At 43.4% G+C, this 22,760-nt stretch overlaps 1 protein-coding gene across 6 annotated transcripts in view; it reads left to right on the top strand.

Moving 5' to 3' along the window:
• BCOR (BCL6 corepressor) overlaps positions 1 to 22,760 on the top strand; it is a 151,679-nt gene that overhangs the window by 94,587 nt on the left and 34,332 nt on the right. For all 6 annotated transcript variants that reach the window (XM_027875643.1, XM_027875646.1, XM_027875644.1 and 3 more), the window contains exons 2-3: positions 20,923 to 21,048; positions 22,526 to 22,604. In XM_027875643.1, the coding sequence (XP_027731444.1) occupies positions 20,963 to 21,048; positions 22,526 to 22,604 (165 nt within the window). In that variant the 5' untranslated portion in view covers positions 20,923 to 20,962. The remainder of the gene's footprint in view (positions 1 to 20,922; positions 21,049 to 22,525; positions 22,605 to 22,760) is intronic.

Genomic DNA, 22,760 nt, shown 5'->3' with positions numbered 1-22,760 from the left:
TATAAAGTGCTTTGTAAACCATAAAGCCCTAATTGCTAGCTGTTATTAATGTTAATAATGAAAATGAGGGATTTCTAAATGACACCCCCCCAAAACACACACACACACACACACACACACACACACACACACACACACACACGGTACTTAAATAAGGAAGACATTGAAATGGCCTAGCCAAAGGGTGAGGGAGGAAAATCAGTGGCCAAAACTTGATACGAGGTACCCCCTGTCTTCTGGCATCCTTAGGATGTATTAAGGGCATGAAAAGAAAATTTGTCTGGAGGTTTTCAGGTAGAATCAACTTCCCTTGATTTTCAGAGCCTCTCTAATAAAGGTTTGAAGAGGAGACTGACTCTGACTTTGTTCATCACAATTTGTTGGGGGGAGGGTTCTTTTGAATCACATTTGTTATTTCATTTACTGGGGATAAAAGGCCAGAAACTAATACAATGGGAGAGCAACCAGGTAGAACAGATTGGGAGGTTAAGGTTGAAGGAAGTGTTTGAGGGAGGAAGGAAAAAGATGAATGGAGATCCCCAGGTGAGAACCTTTATAGGTAGGAGGCCCACACATAAAATCCGGTTTATGTTGAATTTGCCTGAAGCATGGATTATGTGTGTTCTTCTTTGAGCCTGATCTTGGTATATATACCCCAATACTTTATTGGGAGTACAGTCCTCAGGAGGAGTCTGAAGGGGCCAGGAATAATAATAATAAAGCAACAAAAGCATGGTAGTGAAATCCATTACAAGTAAATGTATTTCATTTATTAAGAGCTCCCTAAGCACCAGGCATGGTGCTAAGTACCAGGAATTTTAAAAAAGCATAAGATGATCCCTGCCCCCAGAGAGCTTACAGTTTAATGAAGGAGACTTAAAGAGAAGCTGGAAAGGTGAGGTGGTTAAGAATGTTACATGACTCAGGGCCATGATGAAGTCCTGTAGTTGAAGTGGGAAATACCTGAAAAGGTATGAGTTTTAGAGTTGGTTTCGTCTTCCACAGAATGATGGTGAGTGTCTGGATATCATGATGTCTAGGAAAGCAAATGGTCGGAAGTGATATGAAGAATTCCCTCGATACTCTCATTGATATGGTGGCGGATCAGGATGGTTCTTACTGTTATATTTGCTTCTTCACACCAGAAGTACAAATTGTTTGCCTACTTAATAACTGAATTAGAATAATTTGCTTGTTGCTAAGTCTTGTCTGAGTCTTTATGACCCCATTTGGGGTTTTCTTGGCAAATATACTAGAGTGGTCTGCCATTTCCTTCTCCAGTTTGTTTTACAAATGAGGAAACTGAGGCCAGCAGGGTTAAAGGATTTGCCCAGGGTCAAAGGATTTGCCCAGGGTCACACAGATATTAAGTGTCTGAGATCCAATTTGAACTCAGGTTCTCTTGACTCCAGAAACCTGCATTCTATCCACTGGGCCACTTAGCTGCCCTAATAACAGTAATAGCTAGCATTTATATAACCCCTACTATGTGCTAGTATTCAGCACTTTTATGAGGTAGATGCTGTTATTATCCCTATTTTACAGTTGATGTAACTGAAGCAAATAGGTAAGTGCCTTGCCCGAAGTCACACAGCTAGTATTACAATAGTTATAACTATTACATTAAGTACTTTTAATAGTCAATAAGCATTTATTAAATTCATGCTATATGCTGAGGCTGGATTTGAACTCAGGTCTTTTTGACTCCAGACCCAGGGCTCAACCCACTGTGCCACCTGGTTGCCTAATCATCAATGGAGAGATCACACATCTTCCTCGACCAGAGTGAACTTCCTGATAGTACCCTGGATGAAATAAGACTTCGCAGACTATGTGAGAAAAGGCAGCTAGCTGACTAAAACATAACCCGTCTCAGGAAGGTCCCATAGGTGCTTTGCCTCACTTAGTGCAGTACTCTGAGCATTGCTGAAGTTTATGGTAATCTTATGCTCCTGTACAAACTTTGACTCAATGTGTGTTTAGAAAGCACCAGTGAGAAACTGTCCTGTTTTGAATATCTCCTCTATAGACCCAGATCAATTTTTTGAGCCTTCTTCAAATTAGTGGAAAATGGTGCTAAGGGTATTTGTAAGTATGGGGGTTGGCACTTGGGGAGTAAGGAAACACCTCATGGTGACTCAGAGAAAATCCATCTTTTGGACCATGCAAGAAATCCTGTAACTTTTTGTTGGGCCCTGGGGCCAAATGCCATTGCGTGTATTGTGGTGAGAGATAGGATGGGCAAAACAGATTGTTGAGGTTTTATGAGGAAAAGAATCCTTAGAAAAGCTGACTTTGGGAGTCATGGTGTTGGGGTTTAGGGGGAGTTTACTTGTGTTTCAAGTCTGTTGTATTGAGCTCTTCTAGGACTTGGACTGCTGGGTAGTTGTTTAGAGATTGTTTTTCCTAGGTCTTAACCTCCTCTTTATGGACTTTATAGTACATTCAGTTGCCTTCAGACTTGATCACTCCATTGGGTCTTGAAAAGGATTATGATAAGGTCATAGATTGAAAGCTAGAAGAGGCCTTAGAAGTCATCTGGTCCAACTCTACCTCCGTTTTACAGATAAGGAAATTGTGGCCCAGACTTGCCCAAGCTCATGCAGGTAGTAGAACTAGAATTTGAACCCAGATTTTATGTCTTCAGTCACTCTTTCCACTCCAACATTGAATACTAAATATTTCCTTCTCTGTAGAGGGAGAAAAAAAAGGAGGCATGGGGCAGTATGACATTTTATGGCAAATGTGGGCTCTGCACCTCAGATGGACTCATCTCTTCCTTTTGGAGGTTTTTTTCCCCCGTTCTTACCTGTAGTATATCCTCTTAAATAACACAAGCATTTCCCATATTAAAACTACTCTTATCTAAGTATGAGAGCCACGTAGCCTACAAGGGGCTGGGGGGAGGGGGGTTGATATTAAAAAATGGGAACAAACATCTTTTGCATCTAGAATTTAGAGGAGTATTGGGGAAACTTGGAGCTTTTCTTGCTAGGTAAGCAATCTCGGGCCCTAGCTGTGGTTGTAATGGTGTTTAAACTGAGATCCCTTTACAGAGCCTGCAGCTGACCTTCTTTCAGCTAGGCTGACCTTCTCTTAGACCTGCCTGAAGGTCTAGGACCTGAACCTTTGGCAAAGTAGCTCTGGCACTCTCTCCCAGGGCAGAGTTAATGAATATTTTGCCAAGGGCTTCTCTGGAGGGCCTCAACCTCAGCCAGAATCTAATGAATGTACTGTCTTAGTCACGGTGCGGGAAGATTGGAGGCCACCAACTCCCCGGGAAACCTTTCTTAGTGAAACAATTCGACTCTTACTTTGTGCTGGTCTAGGATAGATGATTGGGGGGCCCGGGGGAGGGGGAGACACCACTAGGTAAGGTGAGAGTAGAGGGCTGGAAGAGTGCAGAATCTGAAATGGGAAGCGTATTTTTCTCTTAAAGGAAAAAAAGGAGAGAGGCTGCTCACTTTAGACTAGTTTTGTCATTTTGGAAATCACATAGATTAATAATTTTTCAATAGATGGTTCCTGGGTGCATGGATTCAGTGGAAAACCACACTTTTATTTTTTAGTATTGTTCTTCCCCATTCGAAATTTCCCTTGTGCCTTAATGGGTTTGGTGCCGTGTGATTAGACATGCAAGGAAGTCCGCTTGGAGAAGATCCTGACAGCATGAAATATAATTTGTGATCTGAAAGACAGTTTCCAGTATAATCTCATTATGCACCACAGACTCCCGGTGTTATTTTGTAGAAGGCGGACAATGATCAATTTACATTGACCCGGGGCTGGGCGAGCTTTTAGATGGTAATTGCCATATTGATTTGCATGCAAAAAGGAGACCTGCTAAAATTAAAGACCGGAAGCTAAATTAAACTAAATTTATTGTCTAGGTGAAAACTGGAGGATGGAGGGGAGGGGGGGGAGAGAAAGGAATAAAGTGAGGGTGCTTTGCAATGGGTGGGGCAGATAAAGTTGTGCAGTTTCAGGGGATCGATACTCTAAACCAGTGTAGAAAGCTTTTCTTTTTCTTGACCCCTTAAGAGGATATTTTTCCACATTTGAGGGAGAGGACAATGCAAGAAAATAGGGAGTTTCAACGAAGCAAAATAACATTTTTCCGTTAAAGGCAAGGAGGTCTTTTAATTACATGGTATCTGAAGAGATGTGGTTTCATTCAAGATTTCCACTGTTTTCAACCCCCCCCATTGTTTTTTTTTTATCAAAGAAATAGCTCATCAGCTGACCAAAATAGCTAGTATCCGAAGAGTTAAATTTTAAAATCTTCCTGTGTTGCCTCCCCTCCCCCTTCCCTGGAAAGGCTGCAGTCTTTATTAGTCTGATAAGACAATTAAAGGAGAGAATGGGGGAGTCCACCGGCGCTGGCGCTGGCAACTCACTTGCTGCCAGCGCTGAGTGCATTCACTGGACCGTTAGGGAAGGGGGTGGAGGGGTGGAGGAGTTCCGCTCTGTGGCACAGTAATACTCTGGGCAGAGTTGTATTGCCTCAATTAAGCGACCGGCGGGGTCGTTTTATCGTTTTAAGGAAGCATCTTTTTCGAGGTTTAACAAGTAGGAGCAAGAGATGCTGCCCGTTTTCTCACGCCTTTCAAGCTAGGCGGTGGGGGCCGGGGTGGTGTTCTTCGGGAAACCACGTTTGTCTGTCCCTGCAGCCCAAGCGTGGTTTCCTCGGACCTGTGCTCAGGTCATGGCGTTGGCCACAAACTTGGCCTGACTGACGGGCCTGGCGAAAGGCTTTGAAGAAATACGAACGACTGGTATCACCTTTCTAGGTGAAGCCGAAAGGGACCGGAGTGCTGGAACGAGGAATTGCTTGAAATTCTGCATCCCAATAAATATATCCTTCCGCTTCCTCGCCTCTCCATCCCTCCGCCTCCGGTCTCTTTTAAAGAAGAACTTGAGTTCTTAACTTACTTCCTTAAGGGGTTGGAGGGGAGGGGTTTTTTTTAATCCACCTTTAAAGAAGAAAACTACTTCCTGACCTATTTCCTTAGTAGTCAGACTTACTTAGACGATAGACCACCCCCTCCCAAGGCCCGGGAAAAGTTGACTTCCACTCTGCCCCTCCCTTGCCCTTCCTTCCTCTCTTAGAAGGATGACTGCAGTCACCCAGCTTCCTTATTGGAGCCTTCTTTAGAGAGCCTTCCAGATAACTTGAAGCTCAGTTTATAGATTTATCGGGGAGAAGTACCATTTAGGTCCATCAGATCTCAGAGTGGAGAGGATCTTGCCCTTAGGTGAGGTCTACAACCTCTTTTGTTCTTTCCAAGACCCCCTCTTTGCATGTAAACCAACTGCATTGCGCTGGCTGCCAGGGCACATCAACTGGGATGGCTTTTATTCTTTCTTTAAGCATTAGCAGTGGCCATTGTGTATTAATCATATGTCATCTTGGTGTGATCTTATGCATTTGATTGTCAGACTGTGTAGTTGTTTTAAGTCTATGTCTGAAAAATCAAGAGACAGCCTGGAAAAAGTAGTCTGGTAAAAGCATAACTTCTGAGTAGACTGGTCCTAGGTTTTCTCTGATAAGTAGATTAGGCTTCTTTTGAACGGTACATAGAGCATAAAAAAAAAGAGATGATCCATAGAAAAGGTGGGGGCAGAGGAGAGCTATCCTTAAGTACATATATTGGAAGGCCTGAATGGACAAATTTCAACTTGTATGCTTTAGTAAGAGCCTTCAGACTAGTATTTTTTTGCCTTTTGTGTATGGGGCAGCTTTGCCTTCAAGTGTTTGTGGCACTCTTGGTTGGTAGGACAGAATGTCAAATCATCCATATTCCTCACAGATTCTGGGAAGGTCCTTCTGGTTCTTGATAACTCTGCATTTATTGCTTGCTACCTTAGAAAAGTAAAGTGACTGTGGGAGGATCTTTTTTAGTGAATTGATAACCTTCCTGCAGTTACATCTACTACCCCACTCACATTCACTCTCCTCCCTTTCCTGCCTATTCAAAGGTTTCACTGGCTAAGAAGCAGGTCATATTTCCCTTAGGAAACTTTGTGGGGAGGGAATACAACTTCCATGCGGTAGGGGGGTTGCTTTCATGAGAGGAAGAATTCAGTCACTCTTTTTCTGTGGAATGATATGTCACTCCTATAAAGTGAGGTGTGCTCCTAATAGCCTCCCACCCCCTTAATTTGGCAGTATGCTGGCAGATTTAATTCAGGGTATAATGCCTCAAGAACTCTGACCTGAAAGGAAGTATAAATAAGAATTGGGATTTCTGCTGTTGGTACAGAAATAGGAGAATGGGAAAATTACTCCCAAGAAGTGACTTTTATCTCAGCATGCCCTCCATCCCCTTTCTGCAGTGATAGGAAAAGGAGACTATCTTAATTTATCTTTTTTAATTCCCCAAAGTCTAGCATGTTTTGCACATAGCAGGGGCCCTAACTCTTAGTTGAGCAAATAAATCAGTCAGGTTTCTGTGGGTCAGAGTTGTTTTCCATCTTGTCCCACACTTGCTCCAGGAGCTAAGTAGGAAGAAGCACCATACTTACTTATTCAGTGTGTATGTAGCCCTAACCTAGGTCAGACAGGATAACCCACAGATTTTACCTGTTAGTCACAGCTCCAGATAAAGCTCAAATCCCTGATTCTCTCGAGGGCAAGCAAGTGCCTGGTGTGACTGCCTGGGTTCTTTTTTGCCTTCATTATGAAATACACTTGCCTTTCTTGTCACTTTTATGGTTCAGAAATGGCTCCCAAAAATACTGAGGTCATCTTTGGAAAGTTCTCTTCACTAATTGGGAGAAGGAACAATAAATTACAGAGATGTGAACTAAAGAGATTAGAGAAAATCATCAGAAGAGTTGAGATGACAGGAAGTAGAAGTTAAGAGATGATGATTTTTGTTTGATGGTGATTAAGTCCTAATGTGTGAGGTCTCAGTTTGGATTTTCAATAAACTCTACTAGGCATCTCTTCTTGATCCTTATGTATGAAGGAAGAAATCCTAACATTAGAAAAAAGACCTGGCTTGTATAGAATGAAGCTGTAGAATTAAGTCAGTATGATCAAATTTCCCACCTAGTTCCCAGGGGAGCAGTCAGCGTTTCACTCAAGCTACAGTCGGTTCTTGACTCTCAGGGGATGGCAGCTCTGAAACAGGAGACCTCTCCTTTTCTTCTCACCCTTTTCCTCTTCTTTTCCTAAAAGTCTCTGTGTGGAAAGAGCTTCAAGTAAGCATGAATTGCTCGTCTCTCTATCTCTGGAAAGAATTTCTTTGCATACTTTGCTGACATTGTTTTGTGAATACTGTATTTGTTTGTTTATTTGTTTTAAACCAGGCCAGACATTCCCCCAACTCCCCTTAGTTACTTTATTTTAAAGGCAATACCTAGCAGCATGCCCCCAACCGTATGGATTTAACTGTATGTGAGGGAGTCAGTTTAGACCTTTATTAGTTTTACTAATAAAAGTCTTAACCTTTACTAACTAGGGGCCCTTGGACCTGTGGATTGTGGGGAAGCAAGGCAAGGGAGAGCATGTGGCACTATCGGTGTCATTTTGGTATTTTTTTTCAGCCCTCAAGTACAAAATTAGAGTTATGATGTCAGAATTCATGTTCCTCTCTTGCTTTACTTTAAAGCTATATTTAATTAGATTAACTCCGAGGCATTTAACAGTTCTGTACAAATGCAAACTTGAAATAACTCTGGGCATACGTCATTTAGGAAAGAATAAATGAAGTACAGAAATGTCCAAACTATGTAAATCCTAGAGTAGTCTGCCCTCCCATAAACACATTACAAGAGCTAAGGCATTTCCAGTCAAAACATCAGTGGAACCAGCAGCCTCTGTCCTTCTTATTTATTATTTTATTAACAGCATTTTACACGGTATTTAACAAGCACGGTCTGCCTGCTTTGCATCATGACAGAATACAGGCAGAAATAAAGGCAGAAAATAGATGGGGAGGGTAGGAACATTCTCTCGATTTTCAGTTTAAGAACATTTCTGAGATTGGAAGGACGGTGACAACATGGCACCATGGCATTATGGGACATGTTTCTACAACAAACTAGTATAGTTTCTAAAATGCCCAATAAAGAAAGTAAACCATTATTGTAACAATTCTACCCGCTCTCCAAACCAGAGAGAAAGATAGAGGAAGTTGTGTGTAAACAAATGCAATATTACAGTATAGTTTTTGTTTTCTTAGCTATTGAGTGAAGCAGGGTGAGTTCCAAGACACTCTTTCCAGTAAGTTATTGGTTATTCTCTGAGAGGAAGTATTTGCCCAATATTATTCTTCTTTATCTTGCTGGAAAGTTTATAACGAAAACTAATGCCTTTCTTAAGTCATAAAATGAGCCTTGTATGATTATTTAATTAAAATCTATTTAAAGACCGATTAGGCATGTAATTTGCACTAATAATGACGATTATGGAAATGTCCAACTTAACAAAAAAATCATAAAGACGACGTTTTGATCAGTGGGGCAACCAGTAAATGTCCAGTGAGTTGAGCAGTTTCTGAGAGGCAAGGCATTAAGCTATCTTAAAGGATTCCAAGCCCTACCTCCTTAAGTGCTTTTTAACAAACAAAAAAAAAAAAAGGAAAAGCTTGAACTTTTGGAAATTCTATTCTGCCCTACTTGGGTGCACTCCCAAATTTTATGAGGCTGAATAAACTTTACCTCCATGTCAAAGTCCCTTCCCTCCCTCCCCCTCTGTCTTTAGTAGGACAGTCTGATTGGGCCCTTTCCAGGAGAAAAAAAAAGTAGTTGTAGAGAGGCGATATACTACAGATAGACAGGAGAGACATGAGATAGCTATGTTGCCTGAATAATCAGCTGTAGTAAACATGGTCCTCTTTATCCTTGGGTAGAGAATGGGGGGTGGGGGAGGTGAAGGGGGGGGGTCCCTTGTCCAGAGGGACCAGCCAGCTGCAGTAGTTGGTGTTAAGGCACTGAAGGCAGACACAATGCTGCTGTTGTTGGTTTGATCTCTAACTGTGGATTGTTAGTCTGGATTTAACTATGTGGTAAGGGGGGAATGTGAAGGCTGTTTACAGCTAGTGCAAATAATGTGACAGCTGTTGGAGCTCTAGCAGCCCTTCGCTTCTTCTGCACTTACACAAAGCTCTCACTATGGGAGCAGGGAAGCCAAGCACTGCTGCAGTAGGCACAGCAGCAAGCTGTGGGGACTTGGTTCCAGTCTGTCAGAGCCCTGAACAGGGAGAGTCTGAAGCTCCCATGTGTATATTTACATATTTGGGACTTGTTTTGTCTGAGGTAGAGAAAGGTGTCTGTTGAATGAGAGTTGAGTTGAATGTCACTTTAGAGTTATAAGTCCCACCCTTATTTATTCCTCCAAGTTTGATTGGGAAAAGGAGTTTAGGTTTCAGGTTGGCCCAGGTTTCCACTGCTTCTTGCTAGTCTGTGAAAGGAAGAAAGAGGTGACTTCACGATAGGAAGAAGTTTCTAATATTAGAACAGCTTTTGTAGGCAAGCAAGTTTATTGGGAAAAAGGTACTTATATTTATATTTATCTCGTGGGTTCTCTGGAAGTTGACAGTAGAGGTTAAGGAAGATCCTCTCCAAGTGAATACCTAAACAGGAATGTCATGCAGTTAGGTGTGGGGTATGGATGTTGTCATAGGAGGCTAGGCACTGTTTTTGAATTTCACTCCTGTAATTGTTTACTGAATTGTAAATGCAAGTGTGTATACTTCTGGATACCGAGGATAGATTTTGGATTAAAGTTTTTTTACATATCGCCCCTTCCCTGTCTCCCCTTTTTCCCTCTTGACATTCCAGGGTCCTCCCTTCCATGAGCCCCTTGCAAAAAAGCCTTCAAATGAAGGAAATAAAGGTGTAATCCTGAAATCTGCACAGGATACCACCCACTCTGTGACATATTAAACTATACTGCACACTGCCACAAACCTTCCACTGAATTACTGGTACAAAGTCAAAGCACTTCGAGTAGTCAAAACGAAAAAGCAGTTGGTTCAGATGTATCAGTCAAGCCAGAAAGTGTTCTACTGTAGCCATGGCTGCCTGTTTTGCTGCTTTTCTCCCAAACTAAAATCTGAATTGAATATTATGTGCGGAAGAACTGAGATGAGTTAGGCGGTTCAACCTGTTATCTTCTAGGTTCTGAGCTCTCCACTAAGTCAAATCCTGCCCATCTCTAAAATTTTGGTCATTGGGCCTTGGTCAGGATGTTTTTAAATCAGCTTCTTCAGTCCTTCCTCAGCTAGAGTTTTAAAAATGACTTTCAGAATTAGTCCAGTTAACATTAAATACCTATAACATCCAAGGCACTAAATATCAGACTAAAACTTGAATTTTTAGTGATGATACTATTCCAGCATCAATTCTGTAAATTAGTCCAACATATAGCTCTTTATATAAGATGGGTGCCATTTTCTGTAGGAATGTTGCTTGTGAAACCAGTTTCACCTTGGCAAACAGATAAACAAGTCTCAATCTCCAAAACAGGCAATTTTTTTTTCTCCTTTCAAATCTCTTAAAGCAACCCAGCCGCATTTCCAGGATTATGCTAGTGCCAGTGAGGAGGGATGCTCATGAGCTTCTTTTTTTTAAGCAAATGCAAATTAGAGAAAAATAATTTTCTTTCAACGATATGCAATGTATTAGTCACTTGTTATCTGACTTAGAGGCAGACCTCATTTGCCCGTCTGCCAACTCACTCACATCTGCTCATAGCTGTTCAGGGCATTTTAACCTTGGCCGTGTAGTGTCTTAGTCCCACGAATCAAACACGAGTAATTAAGGTCTAAACAGCTACAAAAATTCATTGGCCCCTATCTGTATTACAGTTGTTCCACTGCTTTGTTTTGGTTGCTCAGAGTTCCAGACTGGGATTCTTACTATTCTTCTTTTAAAGAGAAAAAACGACAAGATTGAATTCCCTTTTCAAAACAATCCCCTTCGAATCTACTCCGTCCCCCTTTCCTGAAGTTGATATGTATGGCCCAGTGTTCTCAAAGGAAGATACAGCTGTGGAAAACTTTTGTTTTTAGAAAGTAATGTGAATGTCTTTTAAGTGCCACCACTATCTATATAGTAAATATATATGAAACATTCATTATCAGGAATTTCTTTTTAGCATGGAGAGGGTCACGTTGGGATATAGTTAAGTTGTAGTTGAGTTCTGGCTCTAAGTAAAAAACGGGAGGCCTGGCTTTCCACTCGGCATTTTCCTTTGAAAACTAACCTTAGAGATGATTGGTGTTGCAATCTCTCTCTCTTCTCCCCTCACTCCATCTTCTGTAGTATAAAGGTCACTAGTTGAATCCGCCTGGAGGGTTGAAACGCAGGGGGTCCTTGCTCTGTAGTAAAGAAGCCCCTGCCCAGACTTAATTAAGGTGGGTTTTCCAATACCCCAGTTTGGCTACCCGCAAGCAAAGGCCCCCATGACGGGAGGGCTTATTTTGAAGAGCACCAACTTCCCGATATCCCTGTCACATTATGTAAGCGGTCTTGCCCAAACTCTAAAGCATATATCGCCAACAAACTTTTAAGGGGGGGGGGAAACAGGCCCAGGGAAATGGCAGCCATTAAAATGACACGACCTTTTTAACCATAGGTGAGCTGTTAGAGGCAGCGAACCAAGTTTTATATCTGCCTGGCTGCACGCCGGCCATTTGCTGAATAATGAGGGAGCAGCTTTCTTCTCGGGGGCGTGTGGTGGGGGGTAGTGGATCATCATTCGGGACTTTGTGGGTTTTCGGCGACTGTGAACGAAGTGGCCTGGAAGAGCTCCCGACGTCTAGTAAAGGGTGGTGTCCACTCCTCAGAGCCACAGCTTTCTTTCCTGGGGTGGGGGGAGGGTGGCGGGGAAGAGGGAAGGGTCTGGCCGTATCTGCCACACTTGGGCAAACGTAATATCCCGGGATTTGATATGCCTGCCAACGTACTCCTGTGGCAGATCTGTGGAGCCTCCTCTCCCCGCCTTTGCCCACCCTTTCGCGCCTCCGGCCCTGGCCTCCTTGTTTGTGTGAAGAGGTTTCCGTGGTGGTGGTGGTGGTAGTGAAGAGGAGGAGGGAGTAAATCCTGAAGAATGGGAAAGAGGTTTGCGGTGTGTTGCACTCCTCTACACCCAACCCCGCCCCATAGCAGGGTGTGGGTCAGCCTCAAACTTGGTTTCTGTTTTCTTCCATCATCTACTTGCGGAAGTCACTGCACCTTTTCAACTTAAATTGTAGCCCAGCTTTCTATGGCAACGTGTGTGTTCCTCCCTCCATGAAGCTTCATGACTGCAGCACGAGCAAAGGGGCGGGCGCGCGTGGGGGAGTGCATGCTGCTTCTGCGGTGGTGGTTTGATGCCCTAAGCTTACCCCCAGACAAGCGTATAAGGGAAAAAAGCGAGCCGTTCGAGGGCGCGCGGTGCTGCTTGTGTGCCTGCGAGTTTACGGGCTGGCCTAGAGGCGGGTCGGACGCTGCAGGCAGAAAAGGGTTAAACGGGGGCGGATCGGGTAGGGGAGGCCCAGGCCTGTCTCTCCCTGAGACTTTGCCCCGAGTATGAAACGTTGGCTTAATTACTTCAAGTGAGCATTAGTGCCAGGCTCATCGCCTCTACCCCTCCAGTTCTCTCGACCCAGTCTCCATCCCTTCCCCACCCCCGACTGAGCAGCCGCTGCCGAGCCAGCCCCGTTGCTGCTGCTGTCGCCGCCTGTTGTCCTTGGCAGCAGCCGCGGCGGAAACCTCATGTGTGTGTGTGTGTGCGTGCGTGCGTTTCCGCGTGTGTGTGTATGCGTGTGTGTGTGTGTGTATGCGTGCGTGTCCGCGCGCGAGCGTGTGTAAAATGGCGCGGCCGGATTCAACCCGAGAGACTCCCCGCTGCAAGGCTTAATCTCCGGCCTGGCCTGCTGGGTCTTGGGGAGAAGCAGAAGGGAAATCCGGGGCGGAGGGGGAGGGACAGGGAAGCCCGGGAAGGGGTGGGGTCAGCGAGTCCGGGCTTGGGCCTGAGGGCTGGTTGCTTGCCTCTAATCAATTCAATATCTGGGCTCCTCGCCTCTTCCAGCGGCTGGGGGGTGGGGGGGATGAGTCAGCTGGGGGGGCTGGGGAGGAGAGGGGGAGCTCCACTCCCGGGGTTTGTCGTAGCTGAAAATCTCTTTGTGGTTGTTGGCAGGGCGGGATGGGGGGTGGGGGCTTTTTCTCCTTTAGTTCTTCGATTTGTTTGGGGGGAGGGGAGGAGATGCTGTCACGCCAGCGAAGTTCAATAGCATGGCCGTGGATTGGGATACTGGCCTACCACCCGCAGTTGGTCCTCTGCCTGCTTGCCACCGCTCCTGTCTCACTCTGAATCTTGCTATCGTTCCTTCTCCTCCTCTACCCCTCTTATTAAAATGTTTTGGGTAGGTCGTCTCACCTGCTTGTCCCTAACTGAAGAGACGGAATCAGTGACCCGTCCCTCTTATTTTCTCTTATTAAACTTACTCTCCTCCCCACTTACCTTTCATGCTGTTAAATTTATTACTAATACAAAATGGTGGGGGGGGCCGGGGCGAGAGAGCGCGCGCGAGGGAACAGAAATATTTGGCTGGAGGGAGCATATGTTTAGATGCTGCTGTGTGACTTTCGCCAGTCGGAGGCGTGACTGACGGAGAAAGGCGAACTGCCTCCTTCTCTGTCCCCGCTCTCCAGGCCCCTCACTCCTTTCCTTTTCTCCCCATCCCCCTTCCCTCACGACTGAACCACGTCTGTCCGTACCTCTCGGGCTCGCTCGGTTCGCCCACTAGCTCAACCTCTTACGGGCTTAGCAGATGCGAGAGAGCGAGCCCGAGAGGTACGGACAGACGTGGTTCAGTCGTGAGGGAGGGGGGGGGGGGGGTGGGGGAGGGAGCTGTGGGGCGGGGCTGGCGGCGGCGGCTCCAGCTGCCTCGGAACTGCACGGCGGCCGCCGCGTTTTGTTTACCAGCCTGCCGGGTGGAAAGTCCGGGTAGCCTCGCGCAACACGTGACAGTATGGGAGCCTCGGGACATTGTGGGGAGGGAGGAGTGAAGAGGCCCTGGAGCTTTGCTCCCTCCACCCACCCCACCTAAAAAAAATTCCTAAAATAGAATCTTCATCACTTGCTCCTATTTTTTTTTTACACCCAAAATGTATCGTTGTTGTGCATGACTCAAGATGTATTTTAGAGATCGAGGATAGCAAGCTCTGGTTGCTCATTGTAGTTAGCTTTATGGTTATGCCAAATACCAAGGGATGGGTAAAGGTCAAACCTTCTCTGCTAATCCATGGTCGCTGGGAGGAGGCTACTTTGCAGCCTTCTTGACTCTTCTCTGTACTTCTCTCCCCTCTCCCTCCCGCTGGGATAGGAAGGAAAGTCAGGGACAAGAAACTAGGGGAAACAGTAACTGTGGGGGTTTATTTGTTACATTTTATTTATCAAGCAATGATAGATTAATGATGGCCTGTTTCCTTAAGGTTTGTCTACAGTTTAGAAAGAAGAGGGCATTTAAAATAACTCTGGGCCTAGAGCTTGTTCAGGTAGTTGTGGTAATTAATCTGTTGAAGGTTCATAAGGGTTCATAGGCCTACCACACTGAGTCCATGGTACTGGCATTGCTGCTTAACGGAAACAGAGGCTCTTGATCTCGAACCAAAGATAAGTGGTTTTGAGGTGTGTTTAGTGGGAGAAGGTATCTGCCTGTGAGACACATGATTCTTTCTGCTTGCTTTTTTATTTCAAGGTTCCCCAAAACCTGTTGTCTTTTTTAGGTTAGTCTGCCCCATGGGGCGCTTTTTTTTTTTTTAACAAATCTAGAAATATATCAGCAGGAGCCTTGAACCAAAACTAGAGAAAATTAGAAAGCCGGGGTAGTTTGTAGCATTGTTTATTTCTGAGAGCCAAGATTGTTTGGTTTTACTACGTTTTATTTTGTTGGTGCCACTTGACTAGCGAGATGTGCAGGCTTTTAGCCCATCAGAAGCTTGCAGTCTTGCTGATGATCAGTCAAGGCTGAGCAATGGAAATTGGCTAGATGCCAGGAACAATGGTGGAAAAAGAATAGAAACCAAAGGTGCCAAAAGGAACCTGGTTGCTGTATTCTGTCCTATAACTTCATTGTAATCCTCCTTTCCTGCCCCACCTTCCAGTTCTTTTCTTACCGGCCCCTTAGGGGCACTCTTTTTGCACTATAGCAGTAAAGATACCCTCATTTGAGAAAGTCAGAGAAGTGGTAGATGAGGGTTGTTGGTGAAGGTTTCATACTCCTATGCTTCTAAATGGCATCATCTCTCCACATCCCCAATAAAATATCATTTAATTATTTAATTAATACTTTTCTCTTTCTTGGCTCCAGGGCCCTTCCTGTCCCCCACTGCATATTCCCACAAAACTGGATTTTCTAGTGAGTTTCCATGCCACTACAGTTTACTGCTAACAGAACTTTTCTGCCAGAATCACTTGTCACGAGGCCTCACAAAGTTCGGACCCAAATGGGAAATTCTCCCTGGTTTTCTTTTTAATAGATTGCCAAAACAGTAGAGAGAGCAAGAGACAAGACTCTGAAAAACAGATATAATATGTATATGTGTGTTTGCATTTTTCGAACTCTTTTCTGTGGGAAGTGGGTGTTCCATATTCTGAGCACTTTAGTGGCTATGATGTTTTCAGTTTGCTCTTTAGAAACCAGACCTCTACAAAACCAACTTGACTTCATCTTTCCTTCTTCTTGCTCAAAGTAAAAAAGTAAAGAAAAGCAGCTAAAATCCAAAACAAGGGTTCAGTTTTTCAGCTCATACTTGAAAAGTTAGTAGGTAGAGAGCACTGCTCAGGATGAATTTGATCATGTATCTTCATTAAATACCGTCATTGCAAACTTCCCCCATCACCACCTTTTCTGTGTTCTTATATGTACCTTAAACTCCACCAAGAACTCTGCAATCCCGTGACACAGAAAACCCTACCATCTCTGGAGTAGGCATTTTCACTAGTTGACCTCCATGCCTGGAATGCTTTCTCTCCTCATCCTCATCTCCTGGCTTCTGAGGCTTCCTTCCAGTCCCAGCTAAAGTTCTACCTTCTGCAGGAAACCTTTCCTGATTTTCCCTTAACCTTTTTCTGTTGATTATTTCCAGTTTATGCTATACAATCCTGTATATATTTATCCTTGTTTGTATGTGGTAACTTGGGTGTTTTCCCTTCCATTTGATTGTGAGCTCCTCAAGAGTGGGAACTTTTACCTTTCTTTGTATCCCTATCTAATGGCACAGTGATAGGTACGTACAATATGTTTGTCACCGAGCTGACTGACATTCTGGCAGTTATTGTTCAAACCACTATACCTAGGTGTGACTTTTGATAACAGGAGGTTGTGGAGTGGTGTGGCTGAGAATTCTAAGGATAAATCTGCTGCCATATCTAACAACAAACACCTTTATCCTTAAAAAGAAAATCCCATACTTGACAGTGCTTAGACTGTGGGGTCTTGGAGTCAGGGAAGCCTTGGGTTCAAATAATGCCTGTGACACTCTTTAGCTCTGACCATTGGGCAAGTCCTCTAACCTCTCTGAGTGAGCCTCATTTTATCTGTAAAATAGGGGGAATACCTGAATCACCTCCCAAGGTGGTTGTGAGGTTGAAGTGAGATGGAGTATGCAAAGCACTTTGCAAACCTTAAAAGTTCTCTTAAAATGTCAGTTTTCAGTGGGCTATCTCCCATTTCCTTGCACTGGCCATTTCCTGTGCCTGTAATACACTCCCTTCCCAGTTTGTTTCTTAGAATCCTTTCTTCTCTTCAAAATTCACTCTAGTGCCATCTTCTATATCAGAATTTCTTAAGAGTTTGTGAACTTTAAAAATAAATATTTTGATAACTGAGTGGTTTCTTTTGTAAACATATATTTCATTTTATACATTTGAATAGGGGTCATGACACAAAAAAAGTTTAAAACTTCTGCTTACACGAAATCTTTCTTGATGCATGACCTCCCCTCCAGGTTATCTTTCCTTTGTGTGTGTGTTGTCTCCTCAAATATAAGCTCCCTGAGGGCAGGTAGTGTTTCATTTTATCTTGGAATCCCCAGCACCTAGCAAAGCATCTGGCACATCATAGTTGCTTAATCAATTTTTGTTGATTGACATTAATTCTGTGCCACCACACTTTGCCCAGAGTTCCACGGGTAGTCCCCAGCACCGTGGTTGTTAGGGTGGAGTATTTGATAGAAGAAAGTTGATTCTTAGCCACGGACATACTCATGCTCCTTGCAAAGGTCAAACTATCAATAGATCAATCAAGAAGCATTTAAGTGCTTATTCTGTGCCAACACTGTGCTAAGTGCTGATCCTACAAAGACAGAAGAGAAAAGCCCCTGCCCTCAAAGAACCAAAATTCTAACATATGTATATGATATATTCTAAGTGGTGAATACTTGGGTGGTTTGGGGAAGGTGTGAATATATCAGCTAGGCAGTATGAGGAAAAGGTTCATATAGAAGGTGGCAGTTGCTGTTTTAAAGGAAACCAGGGTTTGGGGAGTTGGAGGGGAGGTATATGTGCACTCTAGGCTGGAGGATGGGAGTTTGGAGCATTGTGTGCCTGGAACAGTTAGTAGGCCAATGTGAAGTATCGGCAGATTACGTGGAGGGGAATAGCGTGCTAGAAGACTGGAAAGGTAGGAATGGGCCAGGTTGTGAAGAGATTAAAATTCCAAAATGAAGAAAATCGGTTATGAAATTGCATAGAAAGTGGTGAAGAGAGAGGATAACTTGATAACCCTGTAGCCACACATAAATAGGAGAAACAGATGGGGTTGCAGTGAGGTGGGAGAGGAAAAAGATAGACATTTTGCAGGGTAAAAATAGGGTTTGGAAGTCAGCAGCTACTTTGCAAAGGGTAGGTCAGTGGCCTGTTCTAAGGATCTCTGTACTCTAGAAGAATGCAGTTTGTTTGCTTAAGGCAAGAAGAGGTCAGGATGATTTTCAGTGGACCTTTTCCCATTCTGCTCTTTCCTTCAACACGGGAAGAAAAGGGAGAGCCTCAAGAGTTAAAAGTCTGTTGCTCGTTGAAATGAAATTATGGCTGGCAGTGGCGCCGCTGTTTGTTCAACAGACCTCCACTTTTAAACAGTTCACAAAAAGTTCATTGGGGCTGGGAAAGATTATAAATATATGTGCATGTTGTATCCCACAGTACCATACAATAGCAGAAATCCCCTCCTCTATTCCCCTTCTCCCTAACAGACTTAGTACCTGACAGAAAGTTCCCCAAATATTAAGGAAAAACTGCTGTGCTCCTCTCTTGGAGAGAGAGAGAAAGCCCGTTCTTGAAAGTGTCAGGATCTGTAAGGTAATAATATTGTAAAACCTGTAGGAAGAAGCCCGGAGTAGCATGTTAGTGTGATGATTTTAAAAACCTAGCACATTTCCCCTAGCAGCTGGTTTAAAAGGCACATTTAAATATCTTTAGAATCAGGTGTTTCTTATGCTGAAGCAGGAACTGCGGCTTCCGCTGGGGGTGGGGGATGGGCAAGGGGAGCCGATTCAAAGTGTTCTCTGAGAAAAGGGGAAAGGGTTTAGAAGGCAGTGCTGTCTAGGTGAGGTGTGTTGTCCTGATGAAGTAGGAATTCAAGGCAGTTATGGGGCAAATTTAATCAGTATGGACAATTAATATGGGTAATTTTAGCAGCCCTTCTCCTCCACTTAGACCCCTTTTTCATAAGATTTTTTTTTTAGCCTGAATTGTTTCTTTTTCCATTGGATCCTTGCCCTTAAACATATTATAGGGTTGAGGAAAGGGAAGGTTTAAGTTTCTTTAACGTGTGAACTATTTGCTTACAGGGCTTTCACTATTCCAATTTTTGTTATTCTAGCTTGATTCAGTGAGTGGCCCTCAACACAGTGTTTCAATATTTCATCCTCACAGACATCAGGGGAATGACAAACTTTAATTCAGGCATAATGCTGCTCTAATGTTAATGATGTCATAATAAGAAAGCAAAGATCAGTAGCACAATTCTTTTGACATTAGCCTACCTAAAATCCTCATTTAAAAAAAAAGAAGGTGGGAAAGGTGTGTGATAGCTTGTGTTCTAGAACTTTCACTGCAAACACCAAAACTTACTTGGTTTCATACATAATGAGACCATAGCCAGTATACTAAGCTTTATGGAAAACCCTACATCAATCTTCCCAGGCTGGTGCTGCAGGCCTATCACTCTCATGAGCCTGTGCGACTGGAAACCAGTAAATCTGTCTAAGAAAGTGTCTTCCTGGTGAAATAACTTCTGAGTAACACTATCCTATCTCATCTCTACAGATTTCTACTCTCAGTAGATTTTTTTTCTTTTCCAATGTCATTTTTGAGTGATACACTATTCTGGGAGTGTAGTACAATTAATCTACTATTAATACACATTGTTCTAGATGTTGGGTGGGAAGATTGGATGAAAGGCCTATCTAGGAAAAATAGATGCAAAGGGATTTCCTAGCTTATGGATTCTTGTCCCCCTCCCCACATACACACTCATTTCACTCTAGTGAAATGTTCTTTGGAAACGTGTGGTGCCTCCAATCGACCCCATGCAATCTGGTCCCCTGCTCCGCTCAGTACAAATGTAAAAGCAATCATTTGCATATTTTTCAGGCTAACAAAGGAAGTGTGTCTACTTGCTAAGCATTTGGGCTTTCGGAAACTGTGTGGGTGTGTGTGAGGGAGAGAAGAAAGAAAAGTTCCCCCAGTGGTCACATAGAGATTATTTCAGGGGGTGACACATTTGTGGAAAAAATGGGAAGGAAGGAAGAGCCCAGGGATGTCCTGAGCATTAAAGGATTCCTACTTATTAACCCAGCATTTAGCAGCAGGATTCAGGCAGAAACTCAGTCAAAAGAAACAACTCAACCTCCAAAGAGCAATTAAAATCCTGCACTGGCATAAATCATGTGCTGTGATAATCCTGTTAATAAAATGCAGCTTGTCCTGACACTTCACTCATGCAGCAAACTAGAATTTAATGCAGGTAGAGGATGGCAAGAGGAGATACAAGGTGAAGAGGCTTTTCTGTCTTCCCCTTCTCCCTTCTCTTCTCCCTCAGTCTCTGGACTTACCTATTTAGCTGAATGTCTGGTGCGTGTCCTTTTGCCAGCAGCTCAGTTGGGTCAGGACTGCTAATACTTGTGCTGCTGGCTAATGCTTTCTTTCCCCAAGTGAGCAGACCTCACTGAATTTACTCAGCTCTCACCCTCAACATCATTGAGGTGATATAGCCCTAGGTTTGGTGCTTAATCAAATCTAGAGTTGGGGTGGAGGTTTACCAGCCCACTTATTATTTTTAACCCTCAGATCTTCAAGTTACTTTAAGTTATTCATGTGGCACCATTCCATGTTTACCTGTGTTTGCCCAAGGCCTTATTCTCCTTGCTTCCTTAACTCTTAAAAAAAAAAGCCCAAAATATGCAAGCTCAACAACACAACAAAAACCACCACAAACCGTAAGATGATTTGGATTTGCCCTCCCTGTGTTGCTGGAAAATGGTCAGTCATTAATATTAAGCTTTAATTGTATCCTGAAGGGGAGAAAAACGGTGTATTTTGGAATTTTGCTTGACTTTCCCTATCCTCCCAGTCCCTAGTAGATGTAGTAGTCCAAGTTGATCAGCTTTGTTGTTTCTCCAACTCAAATGAAATTCACTGAGAAGTTTTCATTTTTGGATGGACCTAGAAGGAGCCTTAATTTTACTGCTGTGTACTGGAAAAATTCCATCTTGTGTGACCTAGAAATGCCCTCCATTTCCCCTCTTTTCTGCTGGGTGTCTGCCTCTTCTTTCAAGGCAGACAGCATACTACCCTCACCATTTTGGCATTCATTATTAATTACTTGAAGGGAAGCCTACCACATTGTCCTGCTTTCTACTTCCCCCTCTATGAATTTCATCTCAACTTTGTGGTGGTGTTGTTTTTTTATATTATTTTCATAGCCTAAAACTTGGAAGAAAAGCTGCGATTTAAGAAGACGTCATGCTTTCTGCAACCCCCCTGTATGGCAATGTTCATAGCTGGATGAACAATGAAAGGGTCCGAATGTGTGGAATTAATGAAGAGAGGTAAATGTTCTAGTTTAGGTCTAGAGACACACTTTCCTAATCTTTCCCCCAAAGAGGGAGGATTTGAGCCCCCTGTGACATGTCCCTTTGGGTCCTGCCTGGAGGGAGGTACAAAAGGATTCTGTGGCCACCACCTCACAGCAGCCATGGCTTTCCCAAAAGGGGTGGGGAATAAAGATCTGCCTGTCTAGCCAGCAGCCGTTGATTTACAGTTTTAACAGGCAACCTGGTTCAGTGAAGCATTGACGCCCTTTAAAAGATTAGCCCCTAAAGCGGCCTTTCAATGCACTTTCATACTTAATTTATTATTTCATATTTATGAAGGGGAATTAATCCCAGTCTATATGCTGCTTTAACTCTAAATGTCAGAAGTGTGGGCCCAGGTGGGTTGGTGTTGGATATGGGTTTAAAACAAATAGTTTGCTCAGTAATAAACGGAGAAACAGCCGCCCTTTTCTTCATTTAAGTCTCAGGTTCCTTATTGCCCTCCTTGTGGCTTGCCCTTCTCTGAACACATTTTCTCCTGATTTCAATCCTTCAACAATTCAGTTATGCTTCCTAATCAGTGATTTTGGAGCAATGGGGTAAAGGCAGCTAAGCATTAGATGATTGAAGCTGCTCTTCTGGGTAATGACGAAACTTTGTTTCTGCTTCGTGTCAGCAGTTTTATCCCTGGGATTTGGAAGTTGGTACCAAGGTATATTCTTTATCGATGCTTTCTGTGACAAGAAGTCTCAGTGCTACTGCACCAGCATAGCACAGATGTGCAGTTCCCTCTTTAGCATGGAACAGCTGACATTTGTATGATATTAGTGTATATCTCCCTTCACACATTCTCTTTCTCAGTCATTTCTTTATAGTCAGATAGCTGTATTGTCACTGTGAAAACTAATTTTCATAGTCCATGGCAAAGAACTTGGCTGTGGGGAAAGTTCTGAAGGTATTGAAAGTTTATTGGGAGCTTGTTCTGTGGGCCAGTCAATCAATTCTTGGTAATTCAGGGGTTATTAATCCAGTTTTAAGTTTTATCTAGGCTATTGAGCTTCTTTCCATCCCTTTTGGACCATTTTACTCCCACCTTCTGGTGAAATGTCTAAGGGCAGGATGAGAAAGTTTACATCAGCCCACACTAGCTGACTTTCCAACGAGGCTTGGTGTAGGGGAAAAGAGGTTAGAATAGTTAATGGCTTTTAAAAACTGGAAGGCTTGTCCATGAATTTAATATACATCAATGCTACTCCCTTTAACCGTAGATTAAGGAGACCAGACTCTTGCCTTCAAGAGAACTTAACTTTCAAAAATCACCATCTTTGGGGGAATGGAAGTAGTGGTCATATTTTACTTTAGAATGAAGTATTAGTAGGTCAGGTTTTTTTTTTTAATGGAGTTATTAGGAAATGGTCTATCCTGGGGAAATCTGAGAATGTTTTCCTGAGTGAGGAATGTTTCATGCAGCTGGTATAATCCTTTGTAATAGGAAAATTCCAGTAAGTGATGGTGAAGCTCCGAAAGCCAGACTGGAACTGAGGGAAGAAAACCCCTTAAACCACACCGTGGTAAGAGATGAATGGTGTCATACTGACATAATTTCTGATTCTGTGGTCAATCTTTTGCTTTACAATGAATTTTTTTAAATGCCTTATCATGGGAAATGGTTTCTTTTTACACACACACACACACACACACACACACACACACACACACACACACAC

This window comes from Vombatus ursinus, unplaced genomic scaffold, assembly GCF_900497805.2.
Source record: "Vombatus ursinus unplaced genomic scaffold, bare-nosed wombat genome assembly UNPS02014809.1, whole genome shotgun sequence".
Classification (NCBI taxonomy): Eukaryota; Metazoa; Chordata; class Mammalia; order Diprotodontia; family Vombatidae; genus Vombatus; species Vombatus ursinus.
This window is presented reverse-complemented; position numbering and strand designations above follow the sequence as displayed.